We start from the raw sequence: 21,552 nt of genomic DNA, 5'->3' as shown, positions 1-21,552 counted from the left end.
ACTCCTCAGGTATCACTTTATCCTTGTTCAATTCACACTCGATAAATAAGGATAAAGTGATGCCCGAATGGCCCTTGGATAGGAATCTGAACACAGCCCTGAGAAAATTTTAATGACGAAACGAAATCTCGAGAATGGTCTGTGAAGAAGGTAGATAAATACGAATCCGGAAGTGTCAGGATTCCGGAAGAAGACAGATGAAGGTCGCATTCTTGGGTTATAGAGGTCAACTCGAGGAAATCGCACGAGGATTCTGCCTCGTCTCGATCATCGCGGTTGACGTCACGAGCCCAAAACGGCCGTTGTAAGATCGAAGCGTCCCATTTAGCCGAGTCTGGCTGTGCTTTCTCACTCGCTCCTCCCAGCACCGCCGCGTGGTCCTGCTAGGCCAGGCAAGGCCAGGTCTTGCTCCGCGCGGTTCTGTTCTCCGATTCGACTGATTCGAGTAGGTTCGGAGTAATTGAAACCTAAGCGGTGACGGGAGAAGAAAGAGAGAGAAGGAAGAATAGGGAGGGAAACGGGTGGAAGTAGCGGAGAAGATTTGAGAAGAGTTGCTGAAGAGCTGTAGCGAGTTGGCGACTTGGCGTCCGCATGGCGCATGGCGAGCACTGATACAAACGACCTCGAGAGCGCTACGACGACTTTGCAGTTTGCAGGACTTTGCCTACCTCCGGGGCGGGATGTCCGAGGGACATCGGTGAACGGCGAGCGAACAGGGAACCGGTTCGCAACTTCGTGCGTTCACCGAAGACTGAGGGTTCTCCGCGCGCGAAGTGAAGAGGAAGGTGAAAGCGAAGTCGATTCCTCCGGAACAGGTGCGCGTTTCCTCGTGTCTTCCCCGAATCCCCAGTATTATCGAACCATCCGCGCGAACGTCGGCACTATCGGCAGGATATGCCTGCGCCAACGCGTCCCGGCCGTGCCAGCGTCGCGCATGGTGCGGTTCGTCGGCTAACCTAATTCGCGGATCACAGGGTCTTGACTACGAGCGAGCGAGACAGGTCGAGAACGCATTTCCTCCCCACGATGAACGCGAATCTCTACCCAGAGATGGCCGCAGACAGGGTCATGTGGGATAAGGTCTGTCGGTTGTGCTCGGAAGAGAGGAACGAGATGCTGCCGATCTTTGGCGACGAGGGTCTGCAACGTAGGGTGGTGCAGAAGCTGCGCGCTTGCCTGCCTGTACTTGTGTACAAGACCGATCCGTTGCCGAAGCAGATCTGTCAGTTTTGCGCGGCTAGACTGGACGATGTGTATCAGTTCAGAGAGTTTTGCATCAATGTCTACAGGAGTATGCATGCTGTATTGCTCAAGTGCGAACAGATGGAGTCTGCTCAGATATTCCTCGATGCAATGATGAACTCGTCGGATCCATGCCAGGTTTGTTGAATAAATAATCTGTCTTAGGAAACATAATTGCAAATTTCTTATCAATGACTTCTTTTAGGAGACACGATTAACGAACGTCGTTCCATCCTTGGCATTCAATAAATAACAAAGATAGAATAACACTTGTTGATTATGTCTCTTAAAAGAATAGCAACATAGTAAATATAAAGAGAATTGCGTAGATAATCAATTTGAGGAGAGCAGAGATTTTCTTTCTAATCGTTACCATTTCCAATCCCAGGTTCAACTGTGCAAGGAAAAGTCTAGAGCTCCACCGCCGTTGGTTCCTTTATCAATCGTCATGCCCTTTGATGACCCAGCGACGCCGATTAATCAAGTCAATCAGGATCATTTTCAGAATACCTGCATGGAAACTTTGTCTGAATTACCCTGCGAGGTAGAGATCAAGGAGATGAATATAGATCCAATTTTCAGTGCCGAAACCGCCATTTGCGAACCGCTTAATAAGAAGCATAAACTGTCGGAGATGTTTGATATGGATATACAAACAAAAGCGGAGTCTGTTCTTATACCTGATATGGAAGGAGCAAAAGCTCCTAAATCGAACTGTCAAACTAAGAAAGAAGAAAAACGAACCAGTATTCTGGAACAAGTGTTGACTGGTAATTTGACGATGAATAATCACCAGAAACTACAACCTGGAACAAAGTTAACTTCCGAATGGTGGTGTGCACCCTGCAACAGTTATTACAAGTGAGTATCATATACTCGCCATATATTTCCGCAACATTTTCAAGATTACTGTGTATTCATTTGGTGACAAAAATTTGTAATTTCTAGAACAAAGGACAGTCTAATGACACATATGCAATTACACTGCCCACGTGTATATACTTGTAGAAAGTGCTCCGAGTCTTTTGAATCTGTCGAAATCTTAGCCAAACACGAAGCTAATAGCCATTTGAAGGTCAAGATGGATTTCACGGAAAACTTGAACGACTGTGATCAGTGTGACCGGCAGTTCGTAAGATGGGAAATGCTGAAGCAACACAGACTGCGCGATCATTTAGCCGAATTGACTGATGGAAGCAATACGCGGTGTTCATTATGCAATAGGTAATTTGCGACATCGAGAGACATATTCGCCTCGTAAATTTTTTTTTTCTAAATTTTGTAAACATATATGCATGTATTTGTTTTTAGATTCTTCCCTACAGTAAAATCTTATCAAAAACACGTTCAGTTACATCAAACAAACTCGGCGATGTCTCAGAAGTTGCCATCTTCAGAATTTATGGTTACAAAGATACCAGAACGAATTAGAGAAATTAAACGAGATGAGCAGTACTGTGAAAGATCTCTCAAGTGTCCCACTTGCGGGAAGGTATAAAATCGCATTTATGTTTTTATATGGAAATTCTACGTGCTTCGCATCCTCTATTGATTTTTGTATTTTCTATTATTGTAGATTTGCACCCAGCAAAGCGCATTATCGAATCACATGCGCACTCATGAACCGAAGAAGCACAAATGCGACATTTGCGGCCGGTCATTTGGACTTTTTATACGCTTAGCTGGGCATAAAATAGCCGAGCATAATGAACAGCCAATGATGTCACCAGTCTTGTCAGCAGTCGAGCAAGAGGAAGCCTTAAATGCTGAAAGGGAAGCAAGGGAAGCGAGAGAAGCTAAATCTCGCAGTATCAAGAGATCTTATTCCGAGGTTTGAAATCTTTTCCTTTTGATTATTGTTTACTTGACTCACAACAAAGTGATTTGGATTCGTATTTATCATCTTGGAAATGTTTGTATTTATTTCTGTATACTTGTTGTGTTACAGTGAAATAATATTTTTCCATTTAAATGCCTTTTACAATATAGTTATAATAAAATTATATATTTGATATTCCCTAATTTTTTAAAATCCTACAAATACATGCGTACATATACATACATACATAACAAACAAAACAAGATATAATATTAATTATAAATACAAATGGAATATAGGATTGCTCAAAGTAGCAAAGCGCTGCTTTGACAGGAAAAATATACGGACTGAACATTGAATCAGAATATTTCTCTTTAATTCCTGATTTAAATTATTATCCTTTTTGTTCATAGATAATAGAGAAGAACGAAGTAGATGACGAATCTGTAACGAAACGCATTTCTGGTGGAAATAAAAATGTGGCGAGATGCGGCATTTGCTCACAATGGTTCAGCGATCACACGACAATGTTAACGCATCTTCAGACACACTCAGAGTCTCATAAAAGTTACACGTGTAACATATGTAAAAAATCATTTAAGGAACAATCGCAGTTGTTGAAGCACGAGGTAAATTTTCCGGCAAGACTGTTGTTATATATCGTTATCCGTTCATTGTCATTGCATTTCTTTAAACACGGACTATCTCTTGATTAATAGGCTAGTCATAAACGTCAAACGCTCGATAATGCCTCACTGTACACATCCGCTGTTTACAACAAATCATTAGTGGATAAGGCCCAGCAAAAGACACACACGGTGGCTAAAACCTATCACTGTGCAAAGTGTAATAAAATCTTTTTCAAAGAAGTATCGCTGCTTGCTCATATATGCAGGGATGTAGCACAACTTGAAAAGAAAGTCGCTGAAAAGAAGTCTCGGCTAAAGACGTCGCTTCATGTTGGCAATAAGACACACAAGTGCTCCAAATGTGACGCGACTTTCGCAAGCTCGCAGTCACGAAACGCTCACATGAAAATGCACGCCGAGTACATGCGCGGCAGTACAGTACGTAACAAATGATATACCGCACGACTTCAACTACATGTCCAGTGACGACTTATATTGTGTGACTACATTACGTTCTAGGCGCAGACACACGAAGTTAAAGTCGAAGCAGACGACGAACCGATGCCAAAATTGCGTCCGGAAAACCTGGAATATGTATCTCCTATCGAGCCAAAGGTTGAAATTAACGAGCAGGGTACACCTCCACCTCTTAAACGGACTCTCATTAAAACTAGTAACGGGTAACGTGATATATTTTGAGCTTTGAAACATTTTTGTCTTATTCTGGAAAGTCTAATTCTCTATGCGGCGCATTTATTTTTAGGTATCGATGCGGTGTATGCCAATCACCGTTCGTGTTGAGAGAATTAGCCGTGGCACATTTGAGATCTGCACACCCCGTGATGCCATATCAGTGCCCGTATTGCAAGAAACGCTTCACGACGCAGTACACATTTGCCCATCATATTAAGACAGAGCATCCCGACGAACCCGAGAAATGAAGATTTGTATCACGTTAGAGAAAATGGACAGATCTAGATTATATATCACAGCATGTGCCTCGTATTACGTGTGAAAGAGAGAAAAAAAGAAGATTGTGTTTATAGATTGTATACGAAATGTGCGTATGTATATACTCCACACTGTATATTGTGTCGATTTTTCTGACTGTTAATTAGCCTTAAAACTTTTCTACTACATAATTGCGGACGTACAACGTTGAAGTGTTTGTTACGCGAGGCTATTGATATTAGTACTTACACTGAACGTGCCTGTACAAGTGCTTTGTTTTACAACAATTATACGAACAATCGACAGATCTTACTCATAATTCGAGAAAAAGCAGTCTCAGAGTAACGATAAGACGGATCTCGAGGATCGGACGGTCACGTAAATTTTAGCAGCGACTAGCGACAATAGAAATTTGCGCAATTTGTACCATATGATTTATATCGTAGATTTAATTATGTACATTTTTCTCACATGAGACGTTATAATTAAATTAAATATAGTTACAGTAAATATATCAGGAACCTTGAAATTCTTGATTATTCTAAATCACGATCGTTCTAGAAACGTTCTTTGGATTCGATTTTGCAGTATCATTGGTATTATCTTGCGTTTTTAACAAATATATAGCTTCTCGATATCGTCAATGGCCTGATATCACGGAGTGGTATCGAGGATTCTAGGATGTTTAATTCGCGTTAAGATACATTCCTTTTTAAGCAACGTTTCGTGCATCTTATTTTGTATCACGGTTCCACCGTTGTGATTGCCTTGCGATACAACGCCAAAGTCTCTCTTCGAGAATACCCAAGACCGCCGTTGTCGTGAATGAAGAGTCTGGCGTTTCTGATCGACAGCGATGCCGCGTAATTTAAGTGTATACAATCTTTATAAGTTTATTTTATATATACCTGATTTATATACAATAAACTATTACTGAAAATATTACAAATCTAGGCCCGGAAGTATTCTTATGTAATTATTCTGCATCATATTCAAACATATTGGCATTACTATGGCCGGAGCGAATTTACTGATACTTTGAGAATGCCCAATTTTATTGTAAATTTCATCTCACTCTTCTGTAAATCAGTTTAGGTTGTTTTGCTTTTCATGAAGATATTTCTAATGAGATTGAGTTAAAATGAGTTAAAATGAGATATAAATAAATAAATATATATATATATACATATATAAAACAAAAATTAATATATTAGATAATCATACGTTATATTACTGCAATAATTCTGAAATAATTTTATTTGAATGATCTTTTCTGAAAGGGCAATCGACAATAATATCTCAATTTCTGTGGAAATATGTGCTATTATAAAAAAAAAAGTTGTAAGTACTTCTATCGTTCAATCTGCTCAATTGTAGAAATGTTATCTTCAGTATTTGAATTTATCTGTTAGATAAGAAATTGTAAGATAGTAATACATATGAGATTCTCATATAGCACTGATGCAGCAAAATAATATCTGCAGAATCAACATCTTGACACTCGTCTAAATCATACAAGCAAATTAATCATTTTATTAAATAATTAATTTAAAAAATCTAAATGTAAAAAATAAAATATAGAAGTTTATATATATGTACATAAAATAAAATATAGAAAAAATATTATATTAGATAACAAAAAAATAATGTTTTGCATTATATATATATTCGCACTTTTTTTAACAATGTTGTTTACATACACAAAAAGAAATACGAATACTAATAAAAAAAAGCGATATTACCTATAGAATATTTTCTTTTCATCTTTCGAATCAAAAGTAGTCAACAAAATACGTACAGTGGCGCTGAAAATTGTTTTCCAAGGGGGGAAAGGTTGGACGGTTTGGGTTTGGACTTGGAGTTTGGACCCCTGTACACCACGTAGTGCCGAATGGCACTAAATTTGAAGTTGTACAGGCTGTGTCGCGTCGTTGCGTCCCTTCCGGTTACACGTACGGATATTATTCAGGTCTGTAAAAAAAGGTATCATAAATTAGAAAGCCGACATCGTCCTTTTGATCGCGATCGACGCGATCACTGAGGTTGTAAGTGGAGGCTGGGGCGGGATTCGGAAGAGTCAGTTGAACCGTTAGACGCCACGACTAGGCTATGTGTTTATCGATTAAGGGCAGATAATGAAATCTTTTTAATAACTGTAATGTTAGCTGTGACGCAGTAGCAATTTTACGTTTATTATACTCGTCGACGAGGTTGAGAACTTCCAATCATACAGATAAAGACAAATCTTACCGGCGTTTTTAACATTATTACAAATAATTGACGAAAATACATTTCCAGTGTTTTCCACTCGCAGTATCGGTTTTATGAAGTTGAAAGATTATTTAGAAGCATTGATACAACTCTCTAACCATCAGACATTAACACTGTTTATATCTTGCGCAGTATTCTCTCTTCATAAACAGCAAAGTTTCAGCATGCCACGAAAACAAAGTTCAAAAGCAAAGGTATGGAAAATATATGTATGCAAGATTAACTTATGTACTAAATAAGCAAATGTTGTATTTAATTTTTTTCCTTTAATTATCAATTCTTTAATTATATGCTCATTAAAGTATCCATTAAAGTATCCTTTTGTGTGTAAATCTTGTAATTACCATATTATTTACAAAAAATTTTCTATTTAACTATCCATCAAATAATTATACTTATTTCCATAACTTTCTATATTAATAAATAAAAAAATTACTAGACTATTTATCAGTTTCCCTTGAAATTAGGCTGATTCTCTCAAAGCTAAACCTGGTAAGAAAACACAAAAATTAGATGAAAATGGAACTTCAAATAAAAAGCGTGTAAATGATACAAATGATGAACCTGCTCCAAAGAGGACAAAAATTGATTCAAAGGCATCAAAAAGCACTGATAAAAGTGATGATTCATCTACTTCAAAGAAGGCGAAAAATGAACCCAAGCAAATGCAAAATAAGATAGATACCAACTTGGATGAAATAGATTTTGGATGTACAAAGTCAAATCAGGAAGGAAAGAAGCATAATCTGAAGATTTGTACATGGAATGTCTCTGGGATTAGGGCTGTAATCAAGGTACATTATGTCAATGGGTACATTTTCTTAATGTATCATACTTATAATGATTCTTCTATTTATATTTAAACAGAAACATGGACTCGATTATATTACCAAAGAAGATGCAGATATAATTGCTTTGCAAGAAACAAAATGTGACAAGGGTAAAATGCCAGACGAAGTCAAATTGCCAGGATATCATCACTATTTCCTTGACAGTAAGATATATTTCAAGAAAAACATTGAATTATATATACACACACACACACACACACAAATCATATAATTAATAAGTATGCCTCAATAGGTAAAAAACCAGGTTATTGTGGAGTTGCTTTGTTCAGCAAGGAAAAACCAATTTCTGTGAAATATGGTTTAAATGATTCTACCTTTGATACCGAGGGTAGGATAATCACGGTGGAGTTCCCAGAATTTTTTGTGATCAACGTTTGTAAGAGAAAGTTACTTAATTCTCTTAAAATAAATTCCAATTATATTATTACAAAAATCAAATACATGTACAATTCAATATACTATGTGATGTGTAAACATTTTAATAGAATTTTGTAAAATTAAATAATTTTATTTCTCTTGAAATATTCGTAACTTCATCAAAAATAATGCTTGATATTTACTAATAGAATATAATGTAACAGATGTGCCAAATGCTGGACAGAAGTTGGTAACATTACCAAAACGATTGGAGTGGAATAAATTATTCAAAAAACATATTGAAGAATTAGATCAAAAGAAACCTGTTATTATATGCGGTGACATGAATGTAGCTCATCAAGAAATTGGTATAGTATTAATATTGAAATAATAAGTGAATCTCTTTATTATTGTGTAATGTTATTAATATTAATCATTTAATTTTAATTTTTTAAATATAAAGTATCAGTATTCGATTAGTATACGAATGAAACAATAGAAACAATAGAAACGTTAATTTGTTATCATTGATTTCCAGATTTAAAGAATCCTAAAACAAACACTAAAAATGCTGGATTTACTAAAGAAGAACGGGATGATATGACCGATTTCTTAGCTGCCGGATTTGTAGATACATTTAGATCATTGTATCCTGAAACAGAGGGTGCATATACATTTTGGTCGTATTTTGCCAATGCACGTGGTAAGAACATTGGATGGTAAGTTATTTTTATTAGCATTTTTACTTTCATCTAATTATGTTATATATGTGTAAAAACTATGTTATATATACAAATCTTGCATCATTGATTAAAATTTTTTATGTACAGGCGACTAGATTACTTCTTGATATCAGAACGGATCAAAAATAAAGTGTGCGATAATATTATAAGGAAGGATGTTTACGGCAGCGATCATTGTCCTGTAATACTTTACATCAATTTGTAATTTGTAATAATAATAAATATTTGACACGTTCCATTGCATGAAATCATCAAAACGAAATTTTTCTTATGTGTGAATGCAAATATATATGAATGATTATATTATTTTATTTTAATTAAGTCTACGCATTTTATATTTATATTGTGATAACACAGTTTTTCCTAAATCCGATTTCCCTGCAATTTTATTTTTATGCAGATAAGGCATCCTGACAAATTTTTAACTTTCAATAATATTCTTGGAGATTATTCAATAAATTTTATCAAAAAAAAAATTATTATATGCAGGGTATATCTAATGAAGAGAATTGAGATTTTACGTTTTTTATTTTATTATAGAAGAAGGGTATTAAATTACAATTGCGTCTTGAAGTTTAAGCTGTTTTTTGCTCTTAGCTTTAACTTGTGCAGCGATACGATCTAAGTCCCTGCGTCCCTGGCTGGTCAGTTTACGTCCACCGAGAGGTGCCTTCTCGATGAGTTTTAACTGCTCCAGGCTCTGAAGTGCTTTTCTCGCGACACTGCCTGCTGATCGACAGAAGTGGCTGGGATGAGTGCCATTACGTTTGCGTCCACCAAAGATCTTTGTGACCGCACCAACTCCAACAGGACTACGAATATAAATATGACGCACCAAGGCTGCACACCTAATATAGTACCAGTCAGGGTCATAGGGTGCCAGCTCTTTGAATTTGGCTGTCTTCACAATATCCACCCATTCTGGCACTCGCATCTTACCAGTTCTAAAATTTTATAAAGTACAATGTAGTTCGAATTGCAATGACATATCTTAGAGTTCTGTCTTACATGTTTATTGCCAGAAAAACTTCAATATACAAAATAGAGAATTTTTACTATTATAGAGAAAAAAAGAAATATAGATGATAAAACATAAATAATTTTAAATAATAAAACTTTATGTTACATATAATCACAAGAAATTAGATTACATTTTAAATACTCTACTTGTTATTCTATTTATAGGTTACATTCTAATTATTCTATTCATATTCCTTACTTTTTCAGAAAGGCTGCAAAAGCCTTGACAAATTTTGCTTGATCCACATCTTTTAACGTTACGGATGGCATCTAGTAAAAAAATTAATTCAATAAAACAATCAATATGCAAAATGACATGTGGACATACCACATGGATAAGATGTAAGTAAACATATATTTTTCAATAATCGATAAAGATTATTAACTGATTACATACGTTTTTATGTAGATTTTCGTATTTTCTTGGCTAAATACAGAATTGCTTTTGATTCGTGTTCTGTATCTGGCAATAAATTCTTTTTCGTCACAGCCAACCTAACAAATACCCTCAGGCTCAGGCATCAGGATCAACAAGAGGTTATTCGTACTTACACTACGTTACACTTTCTGCACTTAAAATGAAATAGACGCATATTTAGACATCAGAGAGAAAAGGAGAAAAAGGAAAAGGTGCAACAAGTTCAGCTAAATAAAGTGCAGTGGCAACGAGAACAGCAACGTCTGAACCGTGAACGTCGATTCCGTTCTGATGGAGATAGTTCAGCTAGAAGGGATAAATCTACAATCTTCATTTCTGAACAAAACAATATTTAACGCGGTGATTGAATATAAAGGATAAAACTGGTATTTTGATCCTTATATCTTGATTGTTTCGATAATGTTCACTAACAAGAAAAACAACTTGCCAGAGAGGCCTCACATGCCAAGCCATGAACACATGCTGGAAGACCTCGATAGAGCTGTGGTAGACGATGTAGCGTTTAAAATCGCAAGTAAACATTTGCAATATTTATGATTAAAAACCGTTATACTGTCACTCATTTTTAAATCTTCTCTTATAAAGCATAGCAAGTAAAATCTGGAAAAACTCGCATTTAATTTTTCTTGTATTTGATCACAGGATAATCGTTTAAAAGAATTGATAGATTATATTCCTACGAATATGATTTCAGATGAGTTATGTATGAAAGAGTCTTACAATTCATCAAGTGTTAATAACACTGATGATATATACAAACAAGTGAAAACTTATTTGAGTACTAAACAGCAATTAAAGCAGTTGGAATGTGTCTTAAAGAAAGAGAGTCAACAAATGCATGCAGATAATGAAGAAATAAAGAGGCTTGCGGATGACATTAGAAAACAGGCAAAAGCTGCTCTGGTAACTTAAGAAATAAATTCATATTTGCAAGGGTATACTAGTCATGTCGCGTTATTTTAACAGTTTAGCTTCTCAAATAAAGAAATTATTTTGAAATGCTTACATAATTTATTCCATAAAATTTTGACCATTGTTAATTTTTTGCTAATATATATTTTATATGCCTTTCCCCTGGAACTCTTGCTAACTTAAAGTAAGTAGATGAATACATCTACTATATAAAATACATTTTTCATTGGTAACTATTACAAATAAATTGAATTCATATTAAGAAAACATTTGACGATATTTTGTAAGATATTAGATAAATAATTATATCATATCTTCTCTATAATAAGTATTTAATAAAATCTTTGTCAATAATTTTTTTATGTTCTTAACATTGATATTCGTTTGTGTACGTGCGTACTCATATATATTAGTACACTGAACAGTACACCGATTACACAGATTGATACGTTATTTAATGATACATCATATTTCATAGATCAATCCGAACGAAATTTATAACAAGGCACAAGTAATAACTTAATGTCTAACATTATCTGCAGCATGATGCTACGATAAATATAATCTATCACATTTATCGTGATGGATAACATTTATAAAGATTTATGATTTCCTCTTACTTCTTGCATATAAAAATTTACAAATTATTCTTACATTATACTTTTATATTTGTTAAAGATATGCAAAGTAGCAATTAAAGGAAACCGTACAGTAACCTCAGTTATTCAAAGAATTATCAAAAATAGTCTTAGATAAAAATTGAATTGCATTACGCTTATTTAATGAAATAACATGATAAAAAGAGATTGTTATATATTTTTAAATTACATTTTTTAATTTTCTAGCATAATATAGTTTTCTTATGAAACAATGCACCCCTTTTATTTGAAATTTTTTTATAACTCTTTGATTAATAGAGATTACCGAGTATTGCCTGTTAAACGTATAGCTATCTTCACATATAATAATACCTTATACGACAAAAATATATTTATATATAAATTGATATGATTAATTTATATCTTATAATACTGTGTCGTGCGCACAACTATTTCAGAAAATTATTTCATTGCTTCTGCGAATAGTTTCCGAATAAGAGATCGAACAGCTTTAACCAATAATTTAAATCACTATATACCACTGAGCAATATATTAAATATAATATTAAAAAATAATCAAAAGCTCGAAAACAGATTAATTATTGTTAATATCAAAGAATATAGTTATAAAAAATATATATGTTATAAAATCTGATAACAGATAATTTTCGCTTAAGTAACTATTCTAAACAAATGCGCGAATAAAAAGATATATAATTAAATTAACGTGTAAATAGCTTTCTTTGTACATGTAACGGTATATCTTATTTTGATATATAGCTCATCTGTCTATATATGTATAAATTCGAACGATATTGTATCAACACGATCTGTAAAGACAGAAACTATATTTAATGGGAAAAACTTGGTACCATGTCAAATCGGGTCACAGGTTCACTAAGGTAGGCACACCACGTAAATCCTGGTGGATACCCTAGAAAAATCATGTCGATAGATTAATATATGTTAATAATAACAAGGATGCAAATGTAATGCATACCCTGATATATGGCTCATATAGCACCTCCTTTACATCTTAAAAAAAATGTATCACCACATATAAATTCATATGTCATAAATAATGTATTATTTATAAATAATGTATTAGTGAAACAACAAAAACGTCAATTTATGTATAATACTTAGATTTTACTTTCTTGAGAGACACACAAGTTTAAATTAAATACAAAATCGTGGTATAATGTTCAATAAGAGGAAGACATGTTATTTATTTCAAATAAAATCTATTATTTTATATGATGTTAATAGAATTTTTTACCTATGCTTAAAACTTGAAAGGAAAAGAAAATAGAGAAGACGTATGCGAGGAAGAATTGCGAAAATATTAGAATAATGCAATGTAAGAGGTAGCCAAATAGGATTGTAATTTTTTAAATTTTTTCTCCTTTTTATTACTTTAAGGTGTTATTAGATGCACAAACTCCCAAATAACCATGCATGCAAAGACAGAAAGTAATTGGCCATAAAATTAATGTAGTAATAATAGCGATATAGAGTTTCTTCTTGTTAAAACACGCGACACGCAAAGACCTCTTAGCAAATTGGATATTGTACAAGAAAAAATATCCATCCATTCAAAGTGCATCTATATTTAATTTCATTTTTTGCTCTGATACGTTAAGTGCTATTGAACTTAATAACTAATTTAATTGTGCTAAGAGCTAATGTAAATTTTTTGCGTCTTATTAATTTTCACTAATGTGAGTAAAACTTGCTTGATATAATACTTACATAATATTAGAAATTATTATTACGTGCTGATGATATGCGGATGAGGTAATATATTGAGATTCATCATCTTCCGTCCGGCTGCATGCAAGGAATCCCTCAAGATTAGTATGTTAGTTACGTATTAATGTACACTACACAAAAGTTAATAGAGACTATAAACAAGAAGATTAATGTTCAATCAATGTTTTACAGTTTTACATAAAAGTACACGGCATTGGTAAAGAATAGACATATGTATATATTTTTATTCCACAACATTTTTAACAATCATATAAAAGTGCTTTACAGTTTGTATATAGGAATATCGGCGGTTCTGTACAATTATAATTTTGTGGTGGATTCTGTAATAAGTACTACGTAAACACAATATAAAAGTATATTACATCTTCTTAACTACGGCTTACATCTATACAGATTTTAGGACGGATTAGAATAAAAATGTGCAAATTTTATCTCGTGTATACCTAATACATATAAAATCGCGCGCGCGATAGTGATGGTTACAATATATCAATAATTTGTGCAGCAGCATTTATAACATAATTAAAAGTGAATCATCTCGTAACATTAACTATTGAATAATTTCATTGTAATTAACTGCTCTTTTTACGATTGTATATGTACGATTGCACTATATAAAGAAAATAGAGCCATTATGTATGTTTAATCTAAAAAAAAATTAATATTTTCAAAAAACTAACAAATAATTATTAAATTTATTGTCTTGTCAGGGGGAATCCATTATTCTTATAATCGAACAATACATATTTCATAATTCTATTCAAATATTAATCTGTATATGTCTACGATATACCCTGTCTTTAGTATAAATCCCATACTATTAAAAAATTATAGTGTCTTTCTTTAGACCTATGGCAAATGTAATAATAAAGGCTCGAAAATAATAAGTAATAATAAAAATTCTCTTTTAACCCAGAAGTAGAACTGAGATAAATGCGACGACAGTATATCGAGTGCGATAGTGCTATTCGGTGTTTTAATCCTTATCAGTACTATTACTTCCTACAAAATCCCAATCTTAAATAATGACAAAACCTTTAATTAAATTATATTAGTCACAAATAAACAAGACGGAAGTTGTGCCTTAGGAAAGACGAATAATGACGTTATGTAGGCTCCATACTTTTAAATTGACGAAAACAAACTTTACCTTCTAAAATGGTGAACAATTTTACTTCGATATCTTATAATGCACGTTTTGCTCAATGTGTGAACATTAAATTTAAAATTTGAAAAGTATGATCGTGACAACGTTTCTCCTTTACTTTTAGCACTTTTCAAAATTATGTTTTCGAAGCTGAAGACATATTATCATATAACATATATGATATAATATATTATATATAATGATATATATGTAATGTAATATGTTATTTAATGACACGATCAAGCGTAATTGCTAATTGTGAACGCAATTTTTTTTTAAATCAATATTGATATCTATGAATATTATAAAAGTTTAAAAAATTTTTATATATATATATATACACAAAATAAATAAAAGGAAGCACAGATAAAAAATATTAAATAACAAATATACTGTAAGAAATATTTTTTGTGATACATTAATGTTTCATTAAATGCATTCTGGATGCATTAATTTTTCAATAAATTATCAGTACGTGGAATGTGACATAAAAGATAGACAGTCTCAATTTATGATCATTAGAATTCATGAATAAATTTTACTCGATTATAGAAACATATATATTTTATTAAAAATATAGCACGATCATTTCGTATTTTTTTGGTACGATAATTTTCGATGCATATATAAATTTGTTATCGTTAATTTCATTACTGCAGTATATATAATAAAAAGTACAATGTTAAAAAATATTAAAAGAATAAATGGACTATCCTGCAATATCTACTATATCAATAACATAATCATTCATTATGTTGCGCTTATACTCTACTAATATAGTAATTTTAAAAATATTGATTGTTGAATGAGTTATTGCATAACAACTTGACTGTACAACATTAAATTGGTTGAAGTGTCAGAGACACATCAGCATAATTTCTCTCTCTAAGATTTTTATTGTTAGATTCTAAAGTGCCCTTTTTAAAAGTGATATCAGTCTCCAGTGGCAGTCATCTAGTGAAGTCTGGCATTAGAAAAAATTTACGTAACGTCAACTTGCCTCTCGGCTTGTGTTTGAGATGGTCCTCAATGAATTGACAAGGGCAACGGGCGGAGACACAATGGCGCGGTGGAACAGACAGACCCATAATACCTCTATTACGTTCCTGCGAGTCTATAACCAGATCAAGTCTGCGACGCACGAAGTGACGTGCCCATCGAGACGTATACCTCAGCAACAGCAACTCCGCCCGTTCCTGTCAACACACACCATCATCATTCAGTAGAACCCTTTGCTTCACGCAAAATAGTAATGTGTGGTTTTCCTTCCACCTTTCAATTTTCTGTCAAAAAACTCTCAAATTTTTATATTTAGTTTTATGTTAAAATACAAGCTTGCAAGTGTCAATGTAAAGTTGCGTCCAAATTATCGAGCCGAAATTTGAGTCGAACTTCGAACCGCGAGCATTTCGGCTAACTTTCGTTGTTTTTTGCCGAGTCGTGTAACAAATATTTACCAAAATGCTTGTGGCTTGAGGTTGGCTCAAGTTTCGGTTCGATAATCTGGATACACCCTTATATATTTCTATCATATATATAACTGTTGAAAACTGATATTATAAGTAATAGTTTTCATAATACAGTATAGTACAATTCGTAAATATAATCATCTGTATGCTAATGATGTCTCTGACTGACCATTATGCTTGATAATGACTTTTTGTCATAAAAGTATTTTCACCGTAATTACAAATTATATTCTCATTATGAATTAAAAATTATTCGCTCACCATTTTACAGGTATATATTTATGTTACACACACATATATATATATATATATATTTATTTATTTCATCAAGCACAAGATTGTTAAATATAATTAGGGCATCAAAAAATTATTGGTGAAAAGAGAAGAATACTGACATAGCATTTATCAATATAAATAAATGGGAAAACTTGATAAAAATTAGCCCTAAAAATTTGTACACTATTTGTCTCTCAAAGGAAACAATTTACTGGAATGCTGAATAGATCAAAATAAAAATTATTATATCCATCATTATCTATCTCTATAGATTGTGTTAACAATAAGCCACAGATTTATTGTCAATTTTAACATTAAATGTGGTGATATGATCTTCAAAATATAACATTAAAATTGAATATAATCTTTATCTTACGAGTAAAATATATGAACACCACATTTAGCGTTAAATGAGTCTTTAGCGGAATGTAAATGAGTCTTGCTCTGAAAACGAAAAACGATTCCGTTCTATTCTATTTAACTCTATAATTATATTAATTTCAATCTCTCTCTTTGAGCCAAATTGCCACTTATTATGTAAGTTACCTAATACTTTGATATTTTTAAATAAAATGTTAAGTACATTTTTTAAAATATTTTAAAATTAAACGTATATAAACGACATCAGTAAACATAATTCCCAAAATAATATAACAAATACAGCAATAAGAAACAATGACCTATTAGATATTGCAAAGTAATTACATCACTATGCTCGCAAGCAAAAGTTAGTTTCAACAAAATTTAAGAGAAAAAACTTCTTTTAAAATTTTTTATGCAATAAATGTTTGATATTTAAATCAAAAGTTGCATTCTTGTCCATGTATTGTGCGGTTCAGCTATTTCTATATCAAAAAAAGATGGCCACTTTTACAAATGTATGTTAAACATAAGTCTTAAACAAAGGATTACGGCAAAAATGACTTGCGAATCGATAAAAGTAAATTGTAATTTTTTTTGGAAGCTATTTATACGTTTAGTTATGCGCATTCGAAAAAACTTAATAAATCATAAAATCTCTGCAATTTTTGTGTAATTGTGAAACAGCCTGTGTATCTTTATAAGTAGCATGGAATAATCGTATTTCTCAAATGCCTCTGTCTCTGAGAAAACTACTCCACCTAGGACAAAAGTCTCTGCCCTGAACGCGTGGCTTATTACGTAACCATTCTTCTATATATTGACAAGGACACAGACCGGATGCTAAATGACGTGGCGAAGAAGGATTTCCACCCTCCTCGTCAACTGTCCAATCCAAACGCCGACGTAAGTAATCCTTCGCCCAACGTTGCACATAACGGCAGAATACTTGTTCGTTTTTACCCTAGTAGTTTAATATAATGCACAACAAAATATTTAATATAACTTATTGAAGTCAGTAACGTCGCATTTCACAAATAAACCGAGTTTGTATAACAATTAAGGCTTATATATTGAAAAGCTAAAGATGTTTCAACGTCACATATAAGAATTCTTTTCGTCTATGTTTTGTACCTATACTTAAAACAAAACCAGTATGTTTATGCTTTGGAGAAAAACATCAATGTTGGAAGTAAAACTAAGAAGAATGGATGTAAAACTGAACTTTTTGCCTTATTTCACATATATATTGATTTACAAATGAAGGAATAGTACTTTTATTTTTAGCTCCTCAATATCTAGCCTAATTAATAAAATATTGAAAATGTCAATGTAAAATTATTTTAAAAATTGGAATTATAAAGAAAACTTTTTAAAATAAAATAAAATTGAAATAATTTTAAGAATATAGAGAAATATAAATAAAAAATTAGACTAGAAATCATGCATTTACCTGTTTACGAGAGATTCTTGTAGTGGTGCTGCCTTGTATAACAATGTCACTGTCGTCAATGTCCATACGTTGCTGTAATTCTCGTTGTCGATTTATATCGTTTGCATCATCGCCACCAATTATTCTACCTTCGCGTTCTTCCCGTTCTATTACTTCTTGCAGCTTTTTCTATCAGAAAATAAGCCGTTATATTAATCTTTCGCAGATATATGTAAATAAATATTTAAAAATGTTACAATAAAAAAGATAATATTTGTATGTACATGAATATTTATCTAAAAAGAGTATGCTCTTACATCATTTTATATTACTTTAAAAAGCAAGTGATTAAATTCTATTCTAATAAAAGCTTCACTTACAACGCAATCCGTAGTGTCAAAGTATATGAAACACAGATTAACTTTGTGGCAGGAGATTTTCCCTCTATCATCTAATCCCAGTAATATTTTATGTCTTAATAAATGTTTATTAACTTGAGCCATACATTTCTCAAGGTTGTGATTGAGCTTTATTTTGATAAACATGCAGAAAAATATTGCAGCTGCGTTCAGGATTAACCACATAACACCCAGTCCGAATAAAGTAAGGCCAGTCACACCGGAGAACAATAAACCAAGCAGCACAACGAAGGCGGTGAATATCCAAAGGACGAGAATCCTCTTGTAGCATATGTTATACATATTGAAGCGTACATCGTTCACAAGTAATTCCATTATGTGAACATAATCTTCCACTGTAAGCTGCAATATATCTGTTTTGTTAGACTATTGATCATTTGATTTCTTTAGAGTAAAGAAAAAGTGTGTGAGCTGGTATTCCTCTTAATTACTTTAATATTTCAAATCATATCCTATAATTTAATTAAATACAGAGAATTTTGTATTACTAAAAGTAAAAATTTTTTTAATAAAAATAAAATCATGATATACAAATATATTAAAATAATATGAATAAATTGCCGTGCTGAATAGCTCAATATTGAAACAGTAGTCACTTGTTTACTTGACTTGAAATTTTGGATTTGTTATCTAGAAATACCATGCCACTTATATGTATATATGTACATATGACGTTCGAAATTACAAGTGGGAAGAGATTCTATTGTGATAAAGCCAAAGTATCCGAACATGAAATTAATTTCAAGATAAACAAGTCTCGATACTATCTCTTGGAGGACAGGAAACGTCCAAATAGTGATAAATAGATTACTCTAAAAACAAAATTCAATACTGCAAAATGTTTACAACTTCTCTTGTAAAAGTTACAGCTATAACGAAATAAAGGTCAAAGTTTAATTCAGGTTGTAGCGCTGTCGAGAAAGAAAACAGGATATGATAAATTACACGTACGGTTAATCCTTGTGCCATCAATTCCTCCGGCACCAATTCCGGTCTGAATCTGGCCGGAGTAATCCACGGCCACTTAGTATTTACCGGCAGAAGAGTAACTATGGTATCGCCATTGGCAAAACCCTGCCTAATGTTTCCAATCGACGTATTGATAACGTTACTCGGTGCATTTCTTCCATTGGACACATCCCTCAGGTCGATGGTCTTCAAAGAAGCGCTCTTGATTTCTGACGCTCGAACGTCAGATGGTAATTTAAGATCCGGAGTCTCGGACGTGATAGAACGACTTAAACCTGATCTATCTAAGTTAATCTGGACGGATTCGGTTGCTATCACAGCACCTCTATACTCATTGGTTTTCTTATTATTAATATCAGGTGAGTCAATACTTTTGCCGATTTTGTCGACCTGTACAGTAACCGACTCGGGCTTTATTACGGCGGGCGCGCTACTGTTGCCGGCTTTTCTTTCGATATTGGTAGCTTCTTTCGAATCTGTCTCCTCCTCAAATTGGACCCAATTTGTATGTGCAGCTACTCCAAAGGAATCAGCTGCCGCCGCCGCATTGTCAGTTGTATCAGTTGTTGTATCTTCGGAACTCATGACTAAAAAAAAAAATATACATGTTTTCTAAGAATTTTAGAGATATTTTTCAGAGAATCAATTGCTTATCATAGATTAATAAATTTTAAGATATTTGTAAAATATAAAAATAAATGTGTATACACAAATGGCAAAATATTTACGATCTGAAATGTTATAGTCTAATTAAGGCTGCCATTTCGTACTCTAATTTTCGGCCTTGCTAGCTCATTAGCGGTGCGTTTAATCGGCACTTGTCGGCGCTCGTCGGCACGTAGGTACGCACTGCCGATTTCGCTCGGGTAAAAGGGAGTGTCCCCGGATATGGAATCCCAAGACGCGAGATTGTCATTCTCACGTGAAACATTTCATATTACATCACAAGGATGATCGATGAGAGATTCCAATCGGGACGATCGTCCTCGATCTGGCGCGGTACTCGTGGAACGCGGAAATCCCCGGTCGGTCGGGTGCATCAGGTTTCGCGCGATGGACCTCCGTGTATCCTAAACGGGAGATCTCGCGCGACGTTGGACCGTTCGCGACGGGGAAAGGGAGAGAAAGACCAGAGAATCGTGCGAAGTAGAAAGAAAAGAAACGTGGAGTCGAGCTAGTCGATTCCACGCCACGACACCGGATGACCTACCTGAGGTGATGCGGCCTGTCTCATGCCCGCGCGAGCCGAAGAGGTGCGCGACGAATCACGAAATCAAGGTGTACGACATCGGGGCACGGGACAACGGCTAGGCGATGGTAGAGGTGGGTAGAGGTGGGTAGAGGTGGGTAGAGGTGGGTAGAGGGCGGGCGGGGCCCGGGGAACGTCGAGGCGATGGAGGGAGTCGCAGGTCGCAGGGAGGTGTGAGGAGGCGCGACACGAAACGTAGGCGCATGTATGTGCGTGCACTATGCGTGTACAGTGAACACCTGCATGCGTGTAACCACGCGCGCGTGCATACCTCACATACCTGCCGCGCGATCATCCGTCACGTTCACGGTGTTCACGGCGTTCACGCAATCCGAACCATTTAAATGATTGCGAATTGATCGGGATTTAATTCTGAGGAAAGCTTCGAATCCACCTGTTTTTCATCGCACACCTGTATGCGACTGTTTACATTCTGATTACACTCGCGACGTTGTATATCTAGTCGAAATTACAGATCAACGTAACAGGATTATTTATATTTGATTATGCACGCTCTAATGCGCTTCGAGAAATGAAAGATATAGTAGGTATTATACCTGCACCAGTTTTTACGTTTGTACGATCATTTGAAAGATATTATTCCAGACAGCACACAATATTTACA

General features: G+C 34.0%; 5 protein-coding genes across 11 annotated transcripts in view; 3 read left to right on the top strand and 2 right to left on the bottom strand.

Annotated features, from left to right (window-relative positions):
• Positions 1-1,026: 1,026 nt before the first annotated feature.
• Positions 1,027-5,682, top strand: LOC108766376 (zinc finger protein 84). Its single transcript, XM_018515636.1, has 9 exons — positions 1,027-1,380; positions 1,631-2,103; positions 2,191-2,466; positions 2,554-2,734; positions 2,819-3,073; positions 3,475-3,690; positions 3,781-4,128; positions 4,210-4,370; positions 4,454-5,682. Exons 1-9 carry the CDS (start codon positions 1,027-1,029, stop codon positions 4,629-4,631), a joined length of 2,442 nt encoding a protein of 813 aa, XP_018371138.1. The 3' UTR covers positions 4,632-5,682.
• A 778-nt stretch (positions 5,683-6,460) lies between these two features.
• On the top strand, positions 6,461-9,147 carry Rrp1 (Recombination repair protein 1). 3 transcript variants are annotated; one of them, XM_018515555.1, is made up of 9 exons: positions 6,461-6,610; positions 7,045-7,106; positions 7,380-7,404; positions 7,488-7,706; positions 7,780-7,906; positions 7,996-8,139; positions 8,345-8,488; positions 8,659-8,839; positions 8,951-9,147. In XM_018515555.1, exons 1-9 carry the CDS (start codon positions 6,533-6,535, stop codon positions 9,066-9,068), a joined length of 1,098 nt encoding a protein of 365 aa, XP_018371057.1. In that variant the 5' UTR covers positions 6,461-6,532; the 3' UTR covers positions 9,069-9,147. The 3 variants fall into 3 exon arrangements, with proteins under 3 accessions (XP_018371057.1, XP_018371055.1, XP_018371056.1); XM_018515553.1 differs by having other exon boundaries at positions 6,531-6,686; positions 6,940-7,106; positions 7,380-7,706; XM_018515554.1 differs by having other exon boundaries at positions 6,542-6,610; positions 6,940-7,106; positions 7,380-7,706.
• LOC108766334 (40S ribosomal protein S19) lies at positions 8,679-10,407 on the bottom strand. Its single transcript, XM_018515557.1, has 4 exons — positions 10,281-10,407; positions 10,083-10,153; positions 9,423-9,807; positions 8,679-8,772 (listed from the first exon to the last, which is right to left on the bottom strand). The coding sequence occupies exons 2-4, from the start codon at positions 10,151-10,153 to the stop codon at positions 8,758-8,760; spliced, it is 471 nt and encodes a 156-aa protein (XP_018371059.1). The 5' UTR covers positions 10,281-10,407; the 3' UTR covers positions 8,679-8,757.
• A 99-nt stretch (positions 10,408-10,506) lies between these two features.
• Positions 10,507-11,288, top strand: LOC108766335 (uncharacterized). Its single transcript, XM_018515558.1, has 2 exons — positions 10,507-10,836; positions 11,017-11,288. Exons 1-2 carry the CDS (start codon positions 10,722-10,724, stop codon positions 11,232-11,234), a joined length of 333 nt encoding a protein of 110 aa, XP_018371060.1. The 5' UTR covers positions 10,507-10,721; the 3' UTR covers positions 11,235-11,288.
• A 1,202-nt stretch (positions 11,289-12,490) lies between these two features.
• Positions 12,491-21,552, bottom strand: part of LOC108766331 (transmembrane protein C9orf91 homolog) — a 10,101-nt gene continuing 1,039 nt past the window's right edge. Inside the window, exons 1-7 of one of the 5 annotated variants that reach the window (XM_018515546.1) lie at positions 20,889-21,000; positions 19,661-20,265; positions 18,671-19,051; positions 18,312-18,479; positions 15,754-15,949; positions 13,586-13,663; positions 12,491-12,767 (exon numbers count right to left, since the gene is read on the bottom strand). In XM_018515546.1, coding sequence (XP_018371048.1) covers positions 13,605-13,663; positions 15,754-15,949; positions 18,312-18,479; positions 18,671-19,051; positions 19,661-20,263 — 1,407 coding nt within the window. In that variant the 5' untranslated portion in view covers positions 20,264-20,265; positions 20,889-21,000 and the 3' untranslated portion in view covers positions 12,491-12,767; positions 13,586-13,604. The other 4 variants (XM_018515550.1, XM_018515547.1, XM_018515552.1 and 1 more) reach the window with 4 other exon arrangements.

The sequence above is a fragment of the Trachymyrmex cornetzi genome, unplaced genomic scaffold (genome assembly GCF_001594075.2).
Source record: "Trachymyrmex cornetzi isolate Tcor2-1 unplaced genomic scaffold, Tcor1.1 scaffold579, whole genome shotgun sequence".
Lineage (NCBI taxonomy): Eukaryota > Metazoa > Arthropoda > Insecta > Hymenoptera > Formicidae > Trachymyrmex > Trachymyrmex cornetzi.
This window is presented reverse-complemented; position numbering and strand designations above follow the sequence as displayed.